The following is a 19,881-nucleotide window of genomic DNA, read 5'->3' as shown; positions in this document are numbered from 1 at the left end:
CTTAGTTTATAAGAAAAGTTAGGAGGAAATAAAACAGTAAAAACATTTAAAATATCATGAAAATATTTTGAATAAAAGGATTGGATTCTTGGAGTTATTTTTATTATCTGATTGTTGTAGGTGTTTTGGTATTTGGGACACGTTGCTCTTGGCTCTCCGTAACCATAGCAACACAAGCTTGTTATCTTTGCTTGAAAATTAAGACTGGATGGGATGAAAAGGTTTTGGAAATTTTGTAGACCACACAAACAAATTTGTGCAATCCTTTCATGTTCTGGAATGAATTCTGTTTTCTTTGAGGGAATAGTTGGACAGATGAGCCAAATGTACTTTGTGTGTTGTTTCTTTTATTTTCGTCTTTTGATGCCTTATACTTTTTGAAAGTTTAATTTTTTTTTCATTTTAAATCTAAGAAGAAATCCAATTAAACCTTAAATAAAAAAATTAATAAATAATCAAGTAAATAAGAGCCACAAGGTCACAATATGAACAAACAACTAAACTATAACAAAATGATTGAAAACATACAGGCTTAGAAATTTGATGAACCCATCACTTTTCAGACAAAAAATTGGTACCTGATTGACCAATATGAGAGGTGGGAGCAAACAGAAATTGGGAGTTGAGAGTACACAGTCAGCTACATTGCATCAGGCTGCTCAAAGGATATTGGGAGTCAAAACTTAAACCCCCATCTTCAAATGTGGCAGCTTGTGGAGGTAGACCGTATTATAGATATGGACTTCGCAGAGGGAGGCCACTTGTTTTGACGGCTGTTGGTTGGTTCAAAGAGCTAATTAGTCCCATTCCCCTTATATTTCCACATGGACACCATTTTTTATTCTTTTTCAAGTATCCATTCAATTCCCCTCTGAAAGCTCCCATTGAATCTGCTTCCACCACCCTTGCAGGCTATACATTACGGATCACAATCGCCCAAAGTCAACCAGACAGTGCATCCACAGAAAATGGCAGAAGGACCCCTGCATCTTCAGCTCCTAAAGGGAACAAAATAATGGTCTCCACAATAGCAAGTTCAAACCTAAAGGTCCAATCTGCCCATCTATTGTGCATTCAGAAATGTTTCATTTTGTTTGCAGCTCCCCTTTAAATGTTGCTTACTATCTATAAGTGACATCAGAGTTGTCAACTTCAACCTCTCTAAACAAGGTGCTAATTGTATAGATATTACCATGCGCAAGTCTGAATTGTTGTGTTAACATCCCAGCACAAATTTAACATGCTACCTGGAACAATGTGAACAGGAACCTGTAATTCCCCATACACATCTGCTTTCAAGTGCATTAACTTTCTTAATCAAAATGCAAGACATTCCACAGGTGAACTGTAAAAAATAATGGAAACCAAGGAAGTCTTGCGAGAAATATTGTAGTCCAAATGTTTCTGTATCATTTTGTTCGTGTTTTGTACCCATCCACAAGTTGTCCCTCATTACTTTGGGGGATGATTTTAAAATGGTTGTTGAATGTAAGAAAGTTCCTGGCCTCTCACATAATGATTCAGCCTCATCAATATTGAAGTGGTAAGTCACCAATGGCCACAGGCCCTTCTGGCTCATTCACTTAAACTCCTACCCCCTGCAATACCCTGCCTAGTTCTATTGCCATGTTATTTACCAACTACTTCCAAAAGTCTCATTCATATCCTTTCCTACAACCATACCTCCGAGCCCCGACCTTCCTTCCATTGTTTCCCTCTTTTTGCTTCTATTTCACTACTGAGGTGTCTTCTGGGATGGGAAACAGGTCATAGAAATCTCATTAATTGTCATTCCTTTAAGTTGTTGTTTGATTTAGGTACTACATTGCTCTCAGCTGTTGTATTACCTCTTCATGGCAAATTATCTTCCTGAAGTAGGACCAAAAATGTCCACATACTTACAGAGCAGTGACCAAGAAAAATTCTAGCAGTTCACCCATCAGATTACGTAAAAGCTGGGAAAATGCGGGGCAATGGACTGTACACAATCAATTATTAGTTTCCTCTGCTGGGTTTGTCAGCAATATGGAGAAAGCACTTTATATTTGGTAGTAAAAAATAATTGGGAAGTCTGGAATTAAAAATTCAGTTTTCGAAGTTGCCCAGGTCTAGCATTTTTAAATTCTGGTTATATGAGCATGTAGCAGCCGAGGAAAGAAACAAATAACAAGACCCTGACAAAATGAGTCTAAGTATTGGTGATGTACTTAGTTCAAGATTAAGCCTATTGTAATTACAGGTTTGTTATCATCCCTCTCACACATGTAATTAGACAATTAAAGAGCCAGGGTGAAATGCTCTTCTCTCTTCCCAAGACTAAAGAAAACTTAACTTGCATAGTGCCTTTTACAAATCACAGGTTATCCCAAGCTGCTTCATAGCTAATCAGGTAGTTCAGTAGTGTGGTCGCAGTTGTAACAAAGGAAACATAGCAGTCAATTTGTGTCCAACAAGGTCTTGCAAACATCAATAAGATAATGAACAGATTTTTAACTGATGTTGATTATCGGATAAATGGTTGTAGAGCACAAGAAATAACTGACCATCTCTTCTTCAATATAATGCCATAGGATCTTTAATGTACATTAGAAGGGCATCCAGATGTTTTAGTCTCCAGTTTAAAATACCAACACATTCAATACAAGCATTTCATCAATATACATATATCTTTGTTGTACTACTGATATAGAGGCTCATACCTCAGCAAACAATGCAATAGTGCAGCTCACTCCAGTAGACGTTTCAAATGAGTTTGCAGTTTTTCTTGACCCTTCAGGTAACAATTTATCTGACAGTTTGTTCCAATATTATGTTTATTTTGTATGGTTGCTTGAAATGGTTTGTTCAATTAAATATATGGAATGAGAATTGGATGGGATTGACAACAAACATGTGATCTACTTTGCCAGATTACCAGCCTAGTCATGTAGGCAAAATCTTACCCCACAACTCAAAAAAACTCCCTAAGATTTCACAGTTGTCTGCACTCAGTGGTCATTTTTAATAAAATGTTATTAGCAATGCATTCAAATACCCACTGGACTGTAATGGAATAGATTTGTGCAACAGGTTAGTTAGCCATCAGTTCCTCTTAACAACATGTCCAATTTTAAATTGCCAATGAAAATATTCAACTGAAATTGAACTCATCAGGATATCACCCTTAGAATGACACAAAATAATCACAATGTTGCCATAGAACTCAGCAAAATATTTGCATTAAGTGCTAAAAGACAATTCCATTTGTTAATTAGAACTCAGCTGGATGTTGGAGGCACCAACTGAAAAGAAGATCTGGTGTCGAAATTTGATGCTACTTAACTAAGAAAACATAATCAGATTTTACACAGCAACTTTTTCCAAACAGGTTGAAGATGTGTTTTAACATTTTTCAGTCATTGGCTCATTGGTAGGTTTCTGAAGAACATGCAAATACCACGTAGACAGTGCTGGAGGTTAGGACTGTACCCAGGTAACTGGAGCTGTACAACAGCAGCACTGATTGCTACACCACTGTGTCACCATTTCAGGGGCATTAAAAAGAAATCGCTATCAAAGTAGTTTCAGATGAGCATAATAAGTGTTTAGTCACTTCTATCCCACAACTTGCCTGACAAGCCAAATCATTACTTAGAACTCTGTCTAACCGTAACATCCTTTTGATTAATTAAATTTGACCTTTGAGAAGATTGTACTTCAAAGGGTTTTGAGGCATAAGAACCAGACTTTGATGTTCCAAACATTTATGATTTGACCTAACTGCAACAGATCACACACAAATGTGAAATCCCACAGGTAAAGCTCCTCTGAAACCAGTAGTGATTGGATAGTTCCTCCTTTTATGGGCAGGTTTTTCTTCATCCTTGCTTAAGACCTGCAGGGAAAGCCATTCAAGTGAATGCCATTTGACCATTTCATTATCAGAGCTATTATGCTATTTGAAGTGACTTCAATAATTTGGGATTATTACTGAATACTTCATCTCCCCCACATTGCCTGCTTTACTGACTCCTCCAATACAGCAACAAGGTGACACAATCAATATTCTTTTTTTTAAAGTTCAAAGGTAAAAAAACAAGGGAAAAAACACGAAGGATTGAAATATTTTTAATTTTTAAAATGAGATAATCCCGCTTTAAGCAAAACATGTTCAACTTGCTTTAAAGTGAAATAGTCATTTTTAAATTGTTAAAGCTAAAAGTAGCATCAAACAGAGCAGAGCATCAGGAACATTACATTACTTATGACAAACACAGCAACAGAGATAATGGTTATATCGTTTTACATGTGAACTGGCAAACTTTGCCTCCTCTGTAAGTGACAATGATCTTATATTTCCACAAATTTCCATTGGAGAACCAATCCAATTCTTTCTTGTAAAGAGAAAGGGTCATAAATTGCAGCCCAGAACGTGCTGATCCTGATAGCCAGTATAAAATCCTGCTTCATGTTTAGCTTTTCCAACTCATACTCTAAGATAATTCCCAGCTTGTTTCCAGAATCCCTGCTAAACTCTGGATGAATTCCATTTAATTTAAAAACTTACATAATACCGGAACTAAGCATGAAATTTTCTTCTGGTAAATCACACCTGGCTTCCTACTGCTACTGCACATTAAATAAATTATGTAATTGTAAATAATATAGTTATTTGAGAGACATTAAGCTTGATTGAAAGATGATAATCTTTACAAGGAAGAAAGATCAGCATTTATGAACCTCTTTCATGTTTTCAGGACATCCTAAAGAGCTTTGCAGTCAATAAGCCATTTTCTGAGTGTATTAAATGTTATGGGAAATGTCAGAGCCAGTAAAAGCACAGCAAGCTCCCACAAACAGCAGTGTAACAAAATCCAAATGCTTTTGTTTTAGTGGTGTTGGTTATTACACAAAGCTATATAGGAACATCTATTTGTTGACTGTGCTACTCTTTGCCTGTAATAACGAAACTTGTAGGTGTGCTTCTTCTGAAGCTGGTTTCCAAAAAGAGCATCATGGGCCAGAATTTCCATGAGGGTACTCCAAATGTGGTAATGGAGCTTCTACAGATGATTGGCAGAAGCACTGCCTAAGGTGTTTGTTCTCGTAAATTCCAGCTGAACTTCCACCAAGGTTGTGATGGAAGGAAATTAGGAAGCCTGGAAATTACAGCTGCATTTTTTTCACTATCAGTTAAAATATTACACACATATTTCCAATTGCGTGCATGGGCTAAGAAATGGGGCAGCAGCAGTGTGCAATGCAGATTCTAACCTGCATCTTTGGTCCATTATTTTCCCAAGCACATTTCATGGGAATAGAGTTCATGGGGATACAATCCTTTACATCCTTAAGTGTCTGACTAAGAGCCAATTGGAGCAGCTACTTCTGATATGCCCAAGCAAGCAGATGCCTTAAGAGCCAGCCACCCATCCCTCAGAGTAAGATAAAGATCCCAGTCTTGCAACTTTAGATGGGGCTCGTAAACCACTATTTGGCTGGCCCTATGCTTTGTTTGGCGGTTCAGACTACAATTTTAGCAAAATACGATTTTAGAGCTTTCAGTATATTACATCTTAATAGCAGTGAAAAGCGAAGATGTAATTTTTGAACTCGGGAAAGGAAAACATTAGCAATGATTTTGCACTTAAAAAATGGATCATATTTCTCATTGTTTTTGTCTTAGCTACGTTCCTGGGAAAGGCAGGCTGCTCATTGCAGTCAGAGAAGTCCTGCACAGTCAATGGTAATAGCAAACTTTGCTCCAGTTATTAGGAAAACTATTTCAGTGATAAAAGAAACAACACACTTTTCCTTCAAGCATGAGCACCATCTCCCCATCCTCAATCCCTCTACCATTGTCCACTGATAAGTAAAGCAAACTGACACCCTTGTTGGACCCCAGGTTTGAATGCCAGGTTATGCCACTAGGTCATGCCATCTGGGGTGTCCTAGACAGAAAGGTATGGACACACTGTGACTAGTATGGAATGAATGTATGGGATGTACTCAGTGGAAAGTGGATCGTTTCGTATCCATTAGTTCAACATGTTCATTGGATTCACTCCATTCAACAGGCAGCAACTCCACACAACAAAAAACTTTTCCAATCTTACAAAATATCTTTTGTCACATCAAAGTTTAAAATCAAGCTCATTCTGGAAATGGGAAAAGAATTGAAAATGAAAACACTTCAGATGCTAGAAATCTGAAACAAAACCAGAAAATGGTGAAAACACCCAGCAGGTCAGGCAGCATCTGTGGAAAGACCTGAAATATCAACTCTGTTTTTCTTTCCACAGATGCTGCCTGACCTGCTGAGGAAAAGATCTGGTCTATTTCCCAATTGAAACAAATTTGCCAGCACATTCATGAAAATTATAAAATGAAATTAAAACAGTAAGTACTGGAAATACTCAGCAGGTCAGGCAACATCTGTGGGGAAAGATACAGATTTAACGTTTCAAGTTATGAATGTAGAGTCTGTGGATTTCTTAATAATACTGCAAGCACTGGTATGTAGGCAGAGGTAGAGCTTTAAACAGAACAATCTTTATTGAAACTAGTAATTCTCATCTAATAGCAGTGTCATGTACTCAGTGCTTAAAGTTATTCTTATACTTATATTCACAACACAAGGCTGTTTGCATGCTGTATGACTCTGACTCTATAATACTGCTTGCAATTTAAATCAAATAAACCTATACAAACCATCAACTCTTTACACACATTAAGTTATACAATAGGTTAAATATTTACACATGCACAGTGTTATAATTTCAACAATTATAAATTTCTTGATCTCTGGGATTCCCTCAGCTGCAAAGGAGTATGTTATGAATGAGGTGTCCACTCCAGGTGACTGTAATCCAGGTGGATCACCTCTTCCTGTAGGCCATGTGTCATTCACTTTGTTTCCAGTCTTCTGTGCCTCCTGACACATATCCTCTCCAGTGATGGCTGCATCCTAAGATCTATCCAAGAATCCAAATCCTGGCTTGCCCTGTACCTCACCTTTTCAATCACCACACCCATGTACTAATTGATGTCCAAGAACATCCTGACTTTTGTTGTCCCTCTTCACCTCCTGACTCCTGGTACTTTCACAATCTCCCAAAGCCTCCATCTCGACAATCCTCCATGGTCTGATGGTCGGAGCACTCTTACAGTCTCTCCTACTTGAATCTGTGTCTTCCAATCTCATAACTTTTGTTAACTCCTCTTCTTTTCCTCAACCTGTCCTTCTAGGTTAGACAGTACTGAGCTCAGCTGGGTCCGCAACCATCAGCCTGTTAGCAGCTTGGCTGGGGTAGAACCTGTGGTGGAGTCAGGAGTAGTCATGCAGATAAGAAACTATAATGCCAGTCAATGACTCTTGGACTTCTCGTCCAGCAATTGCTTCCCCCCCCCCCCCCCCCAAATGCTGACAGATTGTTAGCCTCCCCTGTACATGGAATGGGGACATTAATCTATGCCAAATCCCACTGAAGCAAAGGAATTTGATGAACTGCACCGATCTGAACTGTGGACAATTGTTAAAAAATACAGTGCCTCGTCGACATTAGGCCTGGATTACAAAGAAACTAACCTCAGAGCTCTACAATGTGCTCTTTAGAGAGGCATGTCTCAGATAGCAACTCTTATAATCAGTCTGGGTGGTTTTTGAAATGTTCCATCCCCAAGTGAAAAAAGTCAATGTGCATTGGCGCCTCTTTCTCAACCTGCAGGCAGTTTTTCTCATTCAAATTGAGAGTCTGGGTAGTATGAGGAACTGATGGTTCATCCCCTGATTCCATTATGTGGCTAATGACTTCATCCACCACACACCTGGAGCTATCACACAACAGTGTAATGACCTCAGCAAATCATCCTGACCAGGGCTCCAATTTGTGCAATAACTTGAAGGGCAATCAGTGTGATGGCCAAACCCAGCAGAAACTTTGAGACACACTGAAGTACTCTAGGGAAGCGCAGCAACAATATCCAGCTCCCTTTGAACTCAGCACAACCACCATTTTCTTCCAAGTAGATCTCTGTCGATACTTGTTAATTCTGAATCCTAGGAAGACGAATTTCCACTGTGTAAAAGCACATTTGTTCCATTTGGCAGGACATTGACATTCCCCAGCATCTTCAGGTCCCTGTGGTGAAGAGGATATTATTTTGGACACAAAAGCACCTTGGGATCCCTTGCAGCATTTTATGTCATTAACTGAAATATTCTTGGGGTTGACTTATGCAGTCGCTTGTTGTAAACGTAAAATTCCTGTGCATTTTAATTGTTGAGTATCTCTGACACCCTATGTCAATATTTAACCGTGCAAAGGCATAGCATAGATCAAGCTTGCCAAACTATTGAGGATGCAAAAAATACTGTGAATAAATCTAAAACTTGTGAGCTGAGCATTGGATACTCTCATCATCAAGAGTTCTGTTTAAGATTATTTCATAGTCCCCATGTAAATCGCACATTTTTATCAGCCCTGGGGGATACCACCGAAGCATTGCACCTTCACCAAAGCCCAATTCTTTTCTAACTTGTGCAGTTCCTCCTCCAGATGCAAATTAAAGACAAAATAAATCAGTCTCGGGTAAAAATAATTGGGCCTAGCTTCCAGACGATGCTGCTGTACAAGCCAATGAAGAAATGTTCATACTGAGCTAACAACTTCTACAGACCCTCAGGTGCTGCACCAACACTATGAATCGCCACACTGGTGAAGTCCAGTGCCCTTGGCTAGTCCTTCTCTGTGAGTATCAGTCATCTTGTGCACATGACCATGATGACTGGTAGCTCTCTCTTTATGCCTTTGTACCAGATCATACATGACAATTCCCCAGGACTCTCTCTGGGACACCCCTGATGCAGTTGAACTGAACAATTGCTCACATGTTTCATGACCTATTAACAGTGATCCACAGCTGCAACAATTGCCATCTTCAGTGAAAGACCAATATCATAACCATGACATTATAATCTCCAAAGTGCTGTCAGCTCGCAACCACGGTGGTGAATATACTGTTAATTCTTGGGACCTTCTGGTGTACTGACAGTATTCCAACTTAAGGAGCGCCTCTCCATGACCACTTTATCTTTCCCGCCCTTCAGGTACTCGTAACACAGGAATTTCCTGTCAAAGTCACGTTTCGTATGTGATGTGGTGAATAAGGAAGGATAGTTGCTGTCATTGTCCTTTCTCCCTTGTTCAGTGTTTGCACTCAGAATCACACCTCAAGCACAATGGCATCTTATTTCACTTCCACACTTGTGGCCATCCTCCATGGTCCCGACACGTTAAATATTTTCACTTGAATTCTCTCACCAGCATCTCTACAACATCTAATGCAAAAAGGTCAGGAAATTGTGCCTTTTGTCACTTTCATCTGCCTCAACATCCCTGTCGTCTGTGTCCCAGTTGCAAGTGTCAAATTTGTAACTTTTGAAGATCACTGACCGTGCTGGATGGAAATTTCCTTTGAGGGTTTTCACTAGATCTTTGTGAGAGATCTCATCAGCAGTTTATGGTGCTAGTGGACTCACCAACTTTTCATGATGTGTCTCTGGCCTTGCCACTTGCAATAATGTTGTCTTTCTCTTCTGACACTTTTCCATGTTTCTCTGTATGATCCTAGGATATCAATAGTGGTGTTCACACTCAGAAACATTTCCATTCATTTCTTATATGGGATGAATGGCAAGTCTGATAGTACCTTTTGAGTTCCCTGATGTATCTACCAAGCCAACTACTGCCATCAGTCACCACTGTTCTATTTTAAGGACACTCTTCTCCATTTCCCACTTACTAGATCACTGTTCTGTTACTCCCTCAAGCAAAAATCTCCCAAAAGTGCAAAGGTGGTGTCTGTGGACTTTGATGTTTTTGTAAGCATTGGTAATTAGGCGGTGGTATTGTTACAAATAACATCCTTTATTAAAGACAGTAATTCTCAGCTAAATGGCAGCATCTGGCACAACAATGAATCAAGGTCATTCCACATGTTACAGTCAGTTCTCAAAGGCATACTTACACATATACAGTACAATGAATTTTCATCAGAACTGGGAAAAATGAGAGATAAACAAGTTTCAAAATCCAGAGGCAAGGGAGAGGGCAGAAGTGAACAAAAGGGAAGGAATGTGTTACAGTGGAAGGCAGGGGAGGTCAAAGGACACCAACGTTAAACGTTAACTGTTTCTATATCCATTGATACAGCCCAACCTGCTGAATATTTGCAGAATTTTCTGGTTTTAAACACAGGTTTCCATTATCTGCAGTATGTTATTTTTGTTGGAATACAAGGAACCAGGGCTTGGGCAGGTTGGAATGCACTGGTAAACAGACTTGCTGGATTTCTCACCAATACATGGGAAAGCTTGTGGTTTCCTTCACAGATGATTTTGAAAATGACAACGATGTTCTAATATTTGCTGGGGATCCACTGCACCTGGAAACAGACATGGGAAACATTTCCCCTAACACATTCATGCTTACAACCAAGGCACCTAAATCCCAAAATGAGCAATATTAGAATTGTGCTGTTTTTCAGTCTTAACAGCTGAGGGATTAAATATAGTTTAAAAAAACACGAATGTTAATTATTTTAACCTTGTTACTGCTAAAACTTAAAAAAATTCTTGCAAATTCTTCAAATGTATTTTAAATCTAAAAGTTGGCATTTGGTTTTTATCTTTCTTCAAACCGCACAATCAATTACTAAATTAAGAACAAATATTCAAAGAATTATACACTAAGTTGCAGGTTTCAGCTCCAAAAAGGATTGACAGCTCTAATTAGTTGTTGTCATGGGAAGTAGCAGTAGTGCAGTTGACTGGCACTGACTCACCTGATCCTAGAGGTGACACTGAACACAACCTTTGAAGTTTTTGAGAGATGCATCACATCCAATCATTAAACCCATGAATAACCATTTCTGACACATCAATACACTAGTGGAGAATCCATTAGTTTTGCAACTGTTATTTATCAGACCGTACTGTGCCGCAACAAATTTCTAAGTTAATCCATGGGCAGTCAATAGATTAAATCCAATGTATTAACTTTTTTATGCATACCCAGGTGTGGACTATAAAACTGTAATTCCTTACGATCAGCTCTTACAGACTTCTTGTTTGCAATCTTATCACAATTTAATGGATTGGACAGGAAATATAAGACAGACAGCAGGTGAAGGAAGATCACAAACCCTTAATTTCAAACATAACTCAAGCTGCAGCAAGTCCTTTTTTTTAAATTTTAAAGTCCATATTTCTGTAATAGTTCAGACTGCCATGGGCGCTTGCGCTCTGGAAACTGGACAGGAATTTTGATCTTCCTGAAATCCTGGATGCATTTCTTCATTTCGTCCTCAACGCTCAATTTTTCATTAATTTTCTTTTTGCAGAGGCTTGACTCACGGGAATTGTTCATCAGTGTTTGAAAAAGTTCACTGTTTCTGCGTTTGTCAGGCTGTTGCAACCACTGAACAGGGGCTTTCTTGGAAGGCCGATCCAACGTCAGGGTATTAGGCTGAGATGGTGCGGGCTGCGATGCACAAGCATCGTTCTCTTGCGGAGTGCTGGCTTCTGATTGGCTTTCACAACTGGAGGTGGAGAGCTCGTTACAAGAGGTCCCACTTTCCATTCCTTTCTCCCCCTTGTCATGTTTCCTGCTGTCACACTCAGACTTTGGAGAGGCTGGCCTTTGTAATCCTCCTGTCAAATGTAGAACAGGGCTGATAAAACAAAAAATTATTCACAGACATTTCCATTACTTTTGTTTCACTGCATCATGCACAGGTACAAGACAACATAACTATACCTTCCTTTTGGAGTCACTAAGGCAAGATGTGGAAGCTCTGTGGCACGACACCCTAATAAATAGTTCACAACCACCTGAGAAAAAATGTGCATGAATTACAATCACTTCAAACCCTAACACCCAGTCACACAAGAAATTCTCAGACCTGGGTTTGGGCAAATGATGAGGAACAATTCAATCAACTCATGGCGTTAAGTGCAGTAGTTCTCTCAATGAAGAAATAGGACCTGAGCTCTGTTCCTATCAGCTCCTGTAAGGTTGTTAGTAGATAAAACAAACTCTTGTGTAACAACCCTGAGTCACACATACCTCAAATTACCTTACGCAGAGCAAACTTTAAATGTAGCATCTTTCTTTAAAACTGTACTTGCAACATGTTTTGTTTACATAGTCTCTTTGGTTTAACATTCAAAGCTATATTTTCTTTTGCTACAATTGTATCTTTCGTAACACCAGTGTGATAGGACCTTGCAGGCACTTGTGAGATAGGATCTTTCTAATAACCAGTCTTGTCTCATTAAGGTGAAAGGAGACGGAAGAGATTATCTTGCTCATCCTCTGGGGTCAAATTGTTAGTGAGGCTTCCACCAGGCAAAGCAGCTCCTCAGCCTTGCCTCCAGCAAGCATGGACACCCCTGAGACATACTAATGTCAAGGTCTCTGGTTGAGTGAAAGCCACTCACCAACCTGGGAAAAAATGTGCATGAATTATAATTGTTTGAGGTCCAACACCTAGTCATTCAAGAATCTCTCAGGTCTATGTTAGGGAAAAGGATGAGCAGCTGATCAATTATCCCTTGAGATTTGATGCAGCCAGTCACTTAACGAAGGAGGAGGACATGGACTTTATCGTTCGTTCACACCATCCCTGGTAAGGTTGTTAGTAGATAAAAATAAACCTTGTGTGTAATCCCAATAAACCTGAAACTGTAGTATCAGTCCCATCAACTCAGCTTTTGGGTGATAATAACTATGAGCATTAATGACCTTTGCTGAGTTGATAATGAGCTGTTCAACAACACTGGGGTGGAAGGTTACCTTTTATTAAATCACTAATCCCTCCTGGCTGTGAAAGTGATGACTACCTGGCCTCAACTGTAATTGGAGCCTAAAATTCAAAGGTAAATTTTGTAATTTGATCAAATTCTGCCCACACACATTGCAGTGCAAGTAAATTAGAAACTACTTGATCAAGAGGCTTGTAACTAACAAGCTCCAGGCCAGTGAGCAAGCCACAGACTATCAGACCATAAGAGACACAGTTCAATCATGATTGGAGCTATTTGATCCAGGGTTTTAGAACTAGCAGCATCTACAGGTCAATCGGCAAGGGACAGAGTGCTGGAGGAACCACATGAGACACACCCATCAGTCTACAAGAGTGCCAGGGTATAGGCATTACTTGGTATAAATGCCAGATTCATAGATGATAGGAGGGATTTGCAGTCCTAGCCAGTTCCCTGCATGAAGTCTCTGATTAGTACCCTTTTAACCACTGCTCAAGATGTAGTGATGTGTTTGACTTAAAAATTACTTTCACCATTATAGGGCAATGTCAAATAATTTATAGTGTGTTCAATTGTCATCCAAAAAATAACAGTGCCCTTGTGTTTATTTCAACTCTGATTCCACTCTTTTCTTTGTCTCATATAATTCTTACACACTTCCTTTTTGCTGTCACCTGTGTTTCTTTTTTTTTACACACAGGAGTCTCCTATCCTCTTTTCTCTGCATCTCTGGTTTCTCTCTGAACTCTTCTTGTGTGTGTAATTCTCTGTCCATCGTAACACCTTGCACTTTAGATATATAGGATCTACCTTACCATTCCTTCTCGTGTCTTGCAGTAAATAAAAGGTGAGCTCGTAGCCCAGCTCTCTGACATCCACCAGCCCTTGAAGTAAATCTATCCAGCAACGACCTAATTCAAAATCACCCATGAAAAAGTCTGCACTACTTCAATTCAGTGACAATCCTGGAAATCACACCAGCCAACATCTAAGGCTACATTCCCTGATGTGATTTCCAATATCCACTGTTTAAACAATTTTTGGCTCAGAAAGTTTAGAGTTAAACTGCTTGTTATCCATCCCAGTCCTCCTTTGCTAAACTATTTGCAAGGAAAAATAATCTGGTTGTACCACCTGTCAGCTTCATGTATGGGGATGAGAGAGATTGTGGGGGCGATGGGTATCAGCGTGGTAGACCAAATCCTAAGGCAGCACTTGACATCTGACGCTTAGGACCAAGGGATGAAGTGTGCAATGGATGATGGTGGATTCCTGCTAGGAAAGGGCATGACAAGAGGGGACAAGGAAGGTGGCTGGAGTGGACCCATGAGAGAGCAGGCGACTTTGAACAGAGCCATGAAGCGTGAATATAAAACGTTAACTGACAGAAACTGGGCTTCAGAATCTACAGAATAAGCTGCACAAGATCAGAGAAACATGCTTCCTAAAGGTGCTTCAGGATATTCTCAGTTCACAAAGATGAAAAAAAACTCACAAAGAAGAGCACCTCCCACAGATATCAATGTTGCCAGGTGCTGAATCGTCAAATGCGATTGGCCTGAGGTCCCTTCAGATCTACAAGAAAGAACCGGGCCTCAGAGGGAATAGGTACTATCTACAAGTAGCCTTCTCCAGGCTTGTAAACCACTCTATGAGGGACTATCAGAAGAAGCACAATGTCAGTACAAGCATGTGTTAAGTTTCTAAATTGCACTGGAGTCGGGGAAGGCGTTGTGGGGTTTGGTAAGAAGTTGCATATTCGGGGGTTGGGGGATGAGGGGGATGAGGCGAGAGAAGTGGACTGTGTTTACTGGAAACACAAGGAAGACTGCAGGTGCAGGAAGTCTGGAGCAACACATAAAATGCTGGATGAACTCAGCGGGTCAGGCAGCATCTTGGGTCGAACCATCTTGGGTCAGACCGCAATCAGTGAGGATAGGCAGCAATACCTTCGGCACAATTATTCTCAACACTGGTGCCCCACAAGGCTGCGTCCTCAGCCCACTACTCTACTCCTTATACACTCATGACTGTGTGGCCAGATTCTGCTCTAATTCCATCTACAAGTTTGCAGATGATACCACTGTTGTAGGCTGTATCTCAAACAGCGATGAGTTGGAGTACAGGAAGGAGATAGAGAGCTTAGTGGAATGGTGTCATGACAACAACCTTTCCCTCAATGCCAACGAAACAGAACAGCTGGTCATTGACTTCAGGAAAGGGGGTGGTGTACATGCACCTGTCTACATCAATGGTGCTGAGGTAGAGAGGGTTGAGAGCTTCAAGTTCCTGGGTGTGAACATCACCAACAGCCTGTCCTGGTCAAATCACGTAGATGCCATGGCCAAGAAAGCTCACCAATGCCTCTACTTCCCCAGGAGGCTAAAGAAATTTGGTTTGTCCCCTTTGACTCTCACCGACTTTTACCGATGCACCATAGAAAGCATCCTATCTGGATGTATCATGGCTTGGTATGGCAACTGCTCTGCCCAGGACCGCAAGAAGCTGCAGAGAGTTGTGGACACAGCCCAGCGCATTACAGACACCAGTCACCCCTCCTTGGACTCTGTCTTTACCTCTTGTTGTTTTGGTGTAGCAGCCAGCGTAATCAAAGACCCCACCCACCCGGGACATTCTCTCTTCTCTCCTCTTCCATCGGGTAGAAGATACAGGTGCCTGAGGGCACATACCATCAGACTTAAGGACAGCTTCTACCCCACTGTGATAAGACTATTGAATGTTTCCCTTATACAATGAGATGGACTATGACCTGACGATCTACCTTGTTGTGACCTTGCACCTTATTGCACGGCACTTTCTCTGTAGCTGTGACACTTTACTTTGTACTGTTACTGTTTTTACCTGTACTACATCAATGCACTCTGTACTAACTCAATGTAACTGCACCGTGTGACGAATTGACCTGTATGATCGGTTTGTAAGACAAGCTTTTCACTGTACCTCGGTTCAAGTGACAATAATAAACCAATACGAATACCAATACGAGGAAATGAATGGAGAGCAACTGTGGGGCAAGATGTCAGCAAAGAGACAGCCATAGGAATGCAGGGAGTACAAGTGAGTCAAGGAATGGAAGGCTGTGAGCAATAAGCAGGACTCACTGATGAAAGAAGATGCATTGTGCTTGGGGGCTAGTTTATCAGAATGAACCAGAGACTGTAAATATGTGTGAACAAGCAGGAAGCTTGGGGCACAATCAAAGATGCTGGAGATGGAGAGGTCGATAAAAAATGTGTCTAGTTTATTCTGAGTTCTTCTCAGACTGTACCCATGTGCAAAATGATGCACACATGATCAAATACGTCATGCAGTGACCTCACAGTTAGTTTCATATATACTATACTTTAAAAGAGTAAAAATAATTTAACACTGTTTATAAATGCAAAGTTGAACTGGTTCACTGTTCTTTGAATTTGCTTCAACCTTTGGAACAGTACTGATGATGCTTGTGTTGATCCTGGAGGCACAACATATGTTAGTGTAGCAAACATGTCTGGGTTTCTGGATTGTCTTCAGTCATATTCTGTGTCAACTGCTCTTCAATTATTGTAGGAGACATTCCAGGGGCCAAACAATTTCTGGTGAATGTCTCAAATGGAAAAGCTAAATATCTGTTGGACTTGGTGAAGTAAATGGCTTATTTTTATTTTTCAAATGTCTATGGCCAAACAAGCAGTACTGGAAAAATATGAACCATTTTAATAGACCAGAATGTATTCAATGTATTTCACTATTTTAAGTATGTACTTGACTACAGTATCTGTTTGCAACTCACAGCCAATATACATGAATCAACTCTGATATGTCGTATTTCGATTCACCATTAGATTCAAAGCTCATTTAAAAAGCAGAAAACACAGTAAAAATGTTTGAGCAATGCATTGTTCCACATCAGGAAAAGCAGTTTGTGTATGAAGTGGCTGGCTCACCTTAAAGGGCTAAGGTTTGCTTTAAACACAATTTGGAGTCTCATTTACAACAGATGCAGTCAGTGAATGTTACAATGCTGCTTGTGGTCAGTGCATCCTTGTGGTCCACCAGAGGAGTGGGTTGCCAATCCTTCCTACTGCTGGCTTCACATGAAGGTTAGCGGAAAAGAAAATCACCTGCAGGATCAGTTCATCCCAAGGAAGAAGAAGCATTCTAAAGGGAGGATGAGGCTGACAAGGGAAGTCAAAAACAGCATAAAAGCAAAACAGAGGGCATACAATATAGCAAAAATTAGTGGGAAGCTAGAGGATTGGGAAGCTTTTAAAAACCTACAGAAGGCAACTAAAAAAGCAAGGGGAGAAAAGATGAAATATGAAGCCAATAATATAAAAGAGGATACCAAAAGTTTTTCAGATACTGTATATAAAGAGTAAAAGAGAGGCAAGAGTGGACATCGGACCACTGGAAAATGACACTGGAGTATTGGGGAACAAAGAAATGGCAGATGAACTGAACAAGTATTTTGCATCAGTCTTCACTGTGGAAGACACCAGCAACATGCCAGAAATTAGAGAGAGTCAGGGGGCAGGAATGAGTGTATTCACTATCACTAAGAAGAAGGTGCTTGGGAAGCTGAAAGGTCTGAAGGTGGATAAGTCACCTCGACCAGATGGACTACACCCCAGGGTTCTGAAAGAGGTAGCTGAAGAGATTGTGAAGGCATTAGTAGCGATCTTTCAAGAATCACTAGATTCAGGAATGGTTCCAGAGGACTGGAAAATTGCAAATGTCACTCCACTCTTTAAGAAGGGAGGGAGGGAGGCAAAAGACAGGCAATTACAGGCCAGTTAGCCTGACTTCAGTGGTTGGTAAGATGTTAGAGCCCATTATTAAGGATAAAGTTTCGGGGTACTTGGAAGCACACGATAAAATAGGCTGAAGTCAGCATGGTTTCCTTAAGGGGAAATCTTGCCTGACAAATCTGTTGGAATTCTTTGAGAAAACAGCAGACAGGATAGACAAAGGAGATTCTGTGAATTTATACTTCTGAAAATCCATGTAAAATCTGAATTCTACTTGGATTTTCAGAAGGCCTTTGACAAGGTGCCACACATGAGACTGCTAAACAAGATAGGAGCCCATGGTATTACAGGAAAGATACTAGCATGGATAGAAGATTGACTAACTTACAGAAGGCAAAGAGTGGGAATAAAGGGGGCTTTTTCTGGTTGGCTGCTGGTGACTAGTGGTGTTCTGCAGGGGTGGATGTTGGGTCCCCTACTTTTCACGCTATATGTTAATGATCTGGATGATGGAATTGATGGCTTTGTGGCCAAGTCTGTGGATGATACAAAGATAGGTGGAGGGGCAGGTAGTGTTGAGGAAGCAGGGAGTCTTCAGAAGGACTTGGACAGGTTGGGAGAACGGGCAAAAAAGTGGCAGATGGAATACAGCGTAGGGAAGTGTATGGTCATGCGCTTTGGTAGAAGGAGTAAAGGTGTAGACTATTTTATAAACGGGGAGTGAATTCAGAAATAAGAGGTGCAAGGGGACTTGGGAGTCCTAGTGCAGGATTCCCTAAAGGTTAACTTGCAGGTTGAGTCAGTAGTAAGGAAGGCAAATGCAATGTTAGCATTCATTTCGAGAGAACTAGAATGTAAAAGCAAGGATGTAATGCTGAGGCTTTATAAGGTGTTGGTCAGACCACATTTGGAGTATTGTGAGCAGTTTTGAGCCCCATATCTAAGGAAGGATGTGCTGGTGTTGGAGAAGGTCAAGAGGAGGTTTATGAGAATGATCCCAGGAATGAAAGGGTTAACGTATAAAGAGAGTTTGATGGCTCTGGGCTTGTACTTGCTGGAGTTTAGAAGGATGCCAGGTGATCTCATTGAAATCTATTGAATACTAAAAGGCCTGGATGGAGTGGATGTGGAGAGGATGTTTCCAGTAGTGGCACAGTCGAGGTCCAGAGGACACAGCTTCAGAGTAGAAGGGCGTCCCTTTAGAACAGAGACGAGGAGGAACTTCTTTAGCCAGAGGATGGTGAATCTGTGGAATTCATACCCACAGACAGCTGTGGAGGCCAAGTCATTGGGTATACTTAAAGCGGAGGTTGATAGGCTCTTGATTAGGAAGGGTGTCAAAGATTACGGGGAGAAAGCAGAAGAATGGTGTTGAGAGGGCAAAATAAATCAGCCTTGATTGAATGGCGGAGTAGACTCGATGGGCTGAATGACCTAATTCTGCTCCTATGCCTTATGGTCTTATTAAGACCAGTTTCGATCAAATATGCCATTGGCACATTTTATAACCGTTCAATATGTCAAGTGTAATGCATATGTACATTACTCAACAGAAATGTAACAGCAATTATATTGGCACAGGCACTCAAGGCACGGGGAACATCCTTTATCTCCAATCATGCAACTCATCACAGACTAAGGATGAAAGCTATGAATTTCTTGATTACCCGGCAGGGTTCGTCCAATCAATAAAAGTAAAATCATAAATGTTGACTGTACATCTTTCATTATTTCCATCCACTACACTGATTTCTTCCTCAGCAAGCTGGACAGAAATGAACTGAAATGTTTCTTGAGGAGCACTGCAGTATAGCTCTTCTACGTCTGGAATGGGGAATAAAAGGTTCTAAAGTGGACTGGGAGACGAGACACTGTAACCCCTCCATCCTATTGATGGCTGGGAAATACTTCATCTTTCATCTTAACTTCCCTGAATGGACACTCTGGTTTAGAAATCTTCTGATACTGCACCTTTCTCAACCCCATAACCTTCGATGCCCTTCCTAATCAAGAACCAACCTCCACTTTAAATATACCCAATGACTTTGCCTCCACAGCCATCTGTGGCTATGAATTCCACAGAATCACCACCCACTGGTTAAAGAAATTCCTCCTCATCTCTGTTCTAACCGTTCAATATGTCAAGTGTAATGCATATGTACATTACTCAACAGAAATGTAACAGCAATTATACTGGTACAGGCACTCAGGGCTCAAGTCTGATAAAGGCCTTTGGCCCTTGGCGTAAGCTCATGAATTGTTCTCTGTTCAAGGATGGCACTGGCGAGCCAGCAGAGTCCAATACCTTCCCTGCTGAGTTAC

General features: G+C 40.6%; 1 protein-coding gene across 4 annotated transcripts in view; it reads right to left on the bottom strand.

The window, feature by feature from the left end:
• LOC127583750 (BTB/POZ domain-containing protein KCTD8-like) overlaps positions 1-19,881 on the bottom strand; it is a 274,849-nt gene that overhangs the window by 114,020 nt on the left and 140,948 nt on the right. Inside the window, exons 2-3 of one of the 4 annotated variants that reach the window (XM_052040067.1) lie at positions 11,799-11,872; positions 11,346-11,692 (exon numbers count right to left, since the gene is read on the bottom strand). The exons of 1 other annotated variant lie outside the window; for it this stretch is intronic. In XM_052040067.1, coding sequence (XP_051896027.1) covers positions 11,495-11,692; positions 11,799-11,872 — 272 coding nt within the window. In that variant the 3' untranslated portion in view covers positions 11,346-11,494. Of the gene's footprint in view, positions 1-7,418; positions 11,713-11,798; positions 11,873-19,881 lie in introns of those variants that run through there. 2 more of the 4 variants (XM_052040057.1, XM_052040084.1) reach the window with 2 other exon arrangements.

The sequence above is a fragment of the Pristis pectinata genome, chromosome 2, assembly GCF_009764475.1.
Source record: "Pristis pectinata isolate sPriPec2 chromosome 2, sPriPec2.1.pri, whole genome shotgun sequence".
In the NCBI taxonomy this organism is placed as follows: domain Eukaryota; kingdom Metazoa; phylum Chordata; class Chondrichthyes; order Rhinopristiformes; family Pristidae; genus Pristis; species Pristis pectinata.
This window is presented reverse-complemented; position numbering and strand designations above follow the sequence as displayed.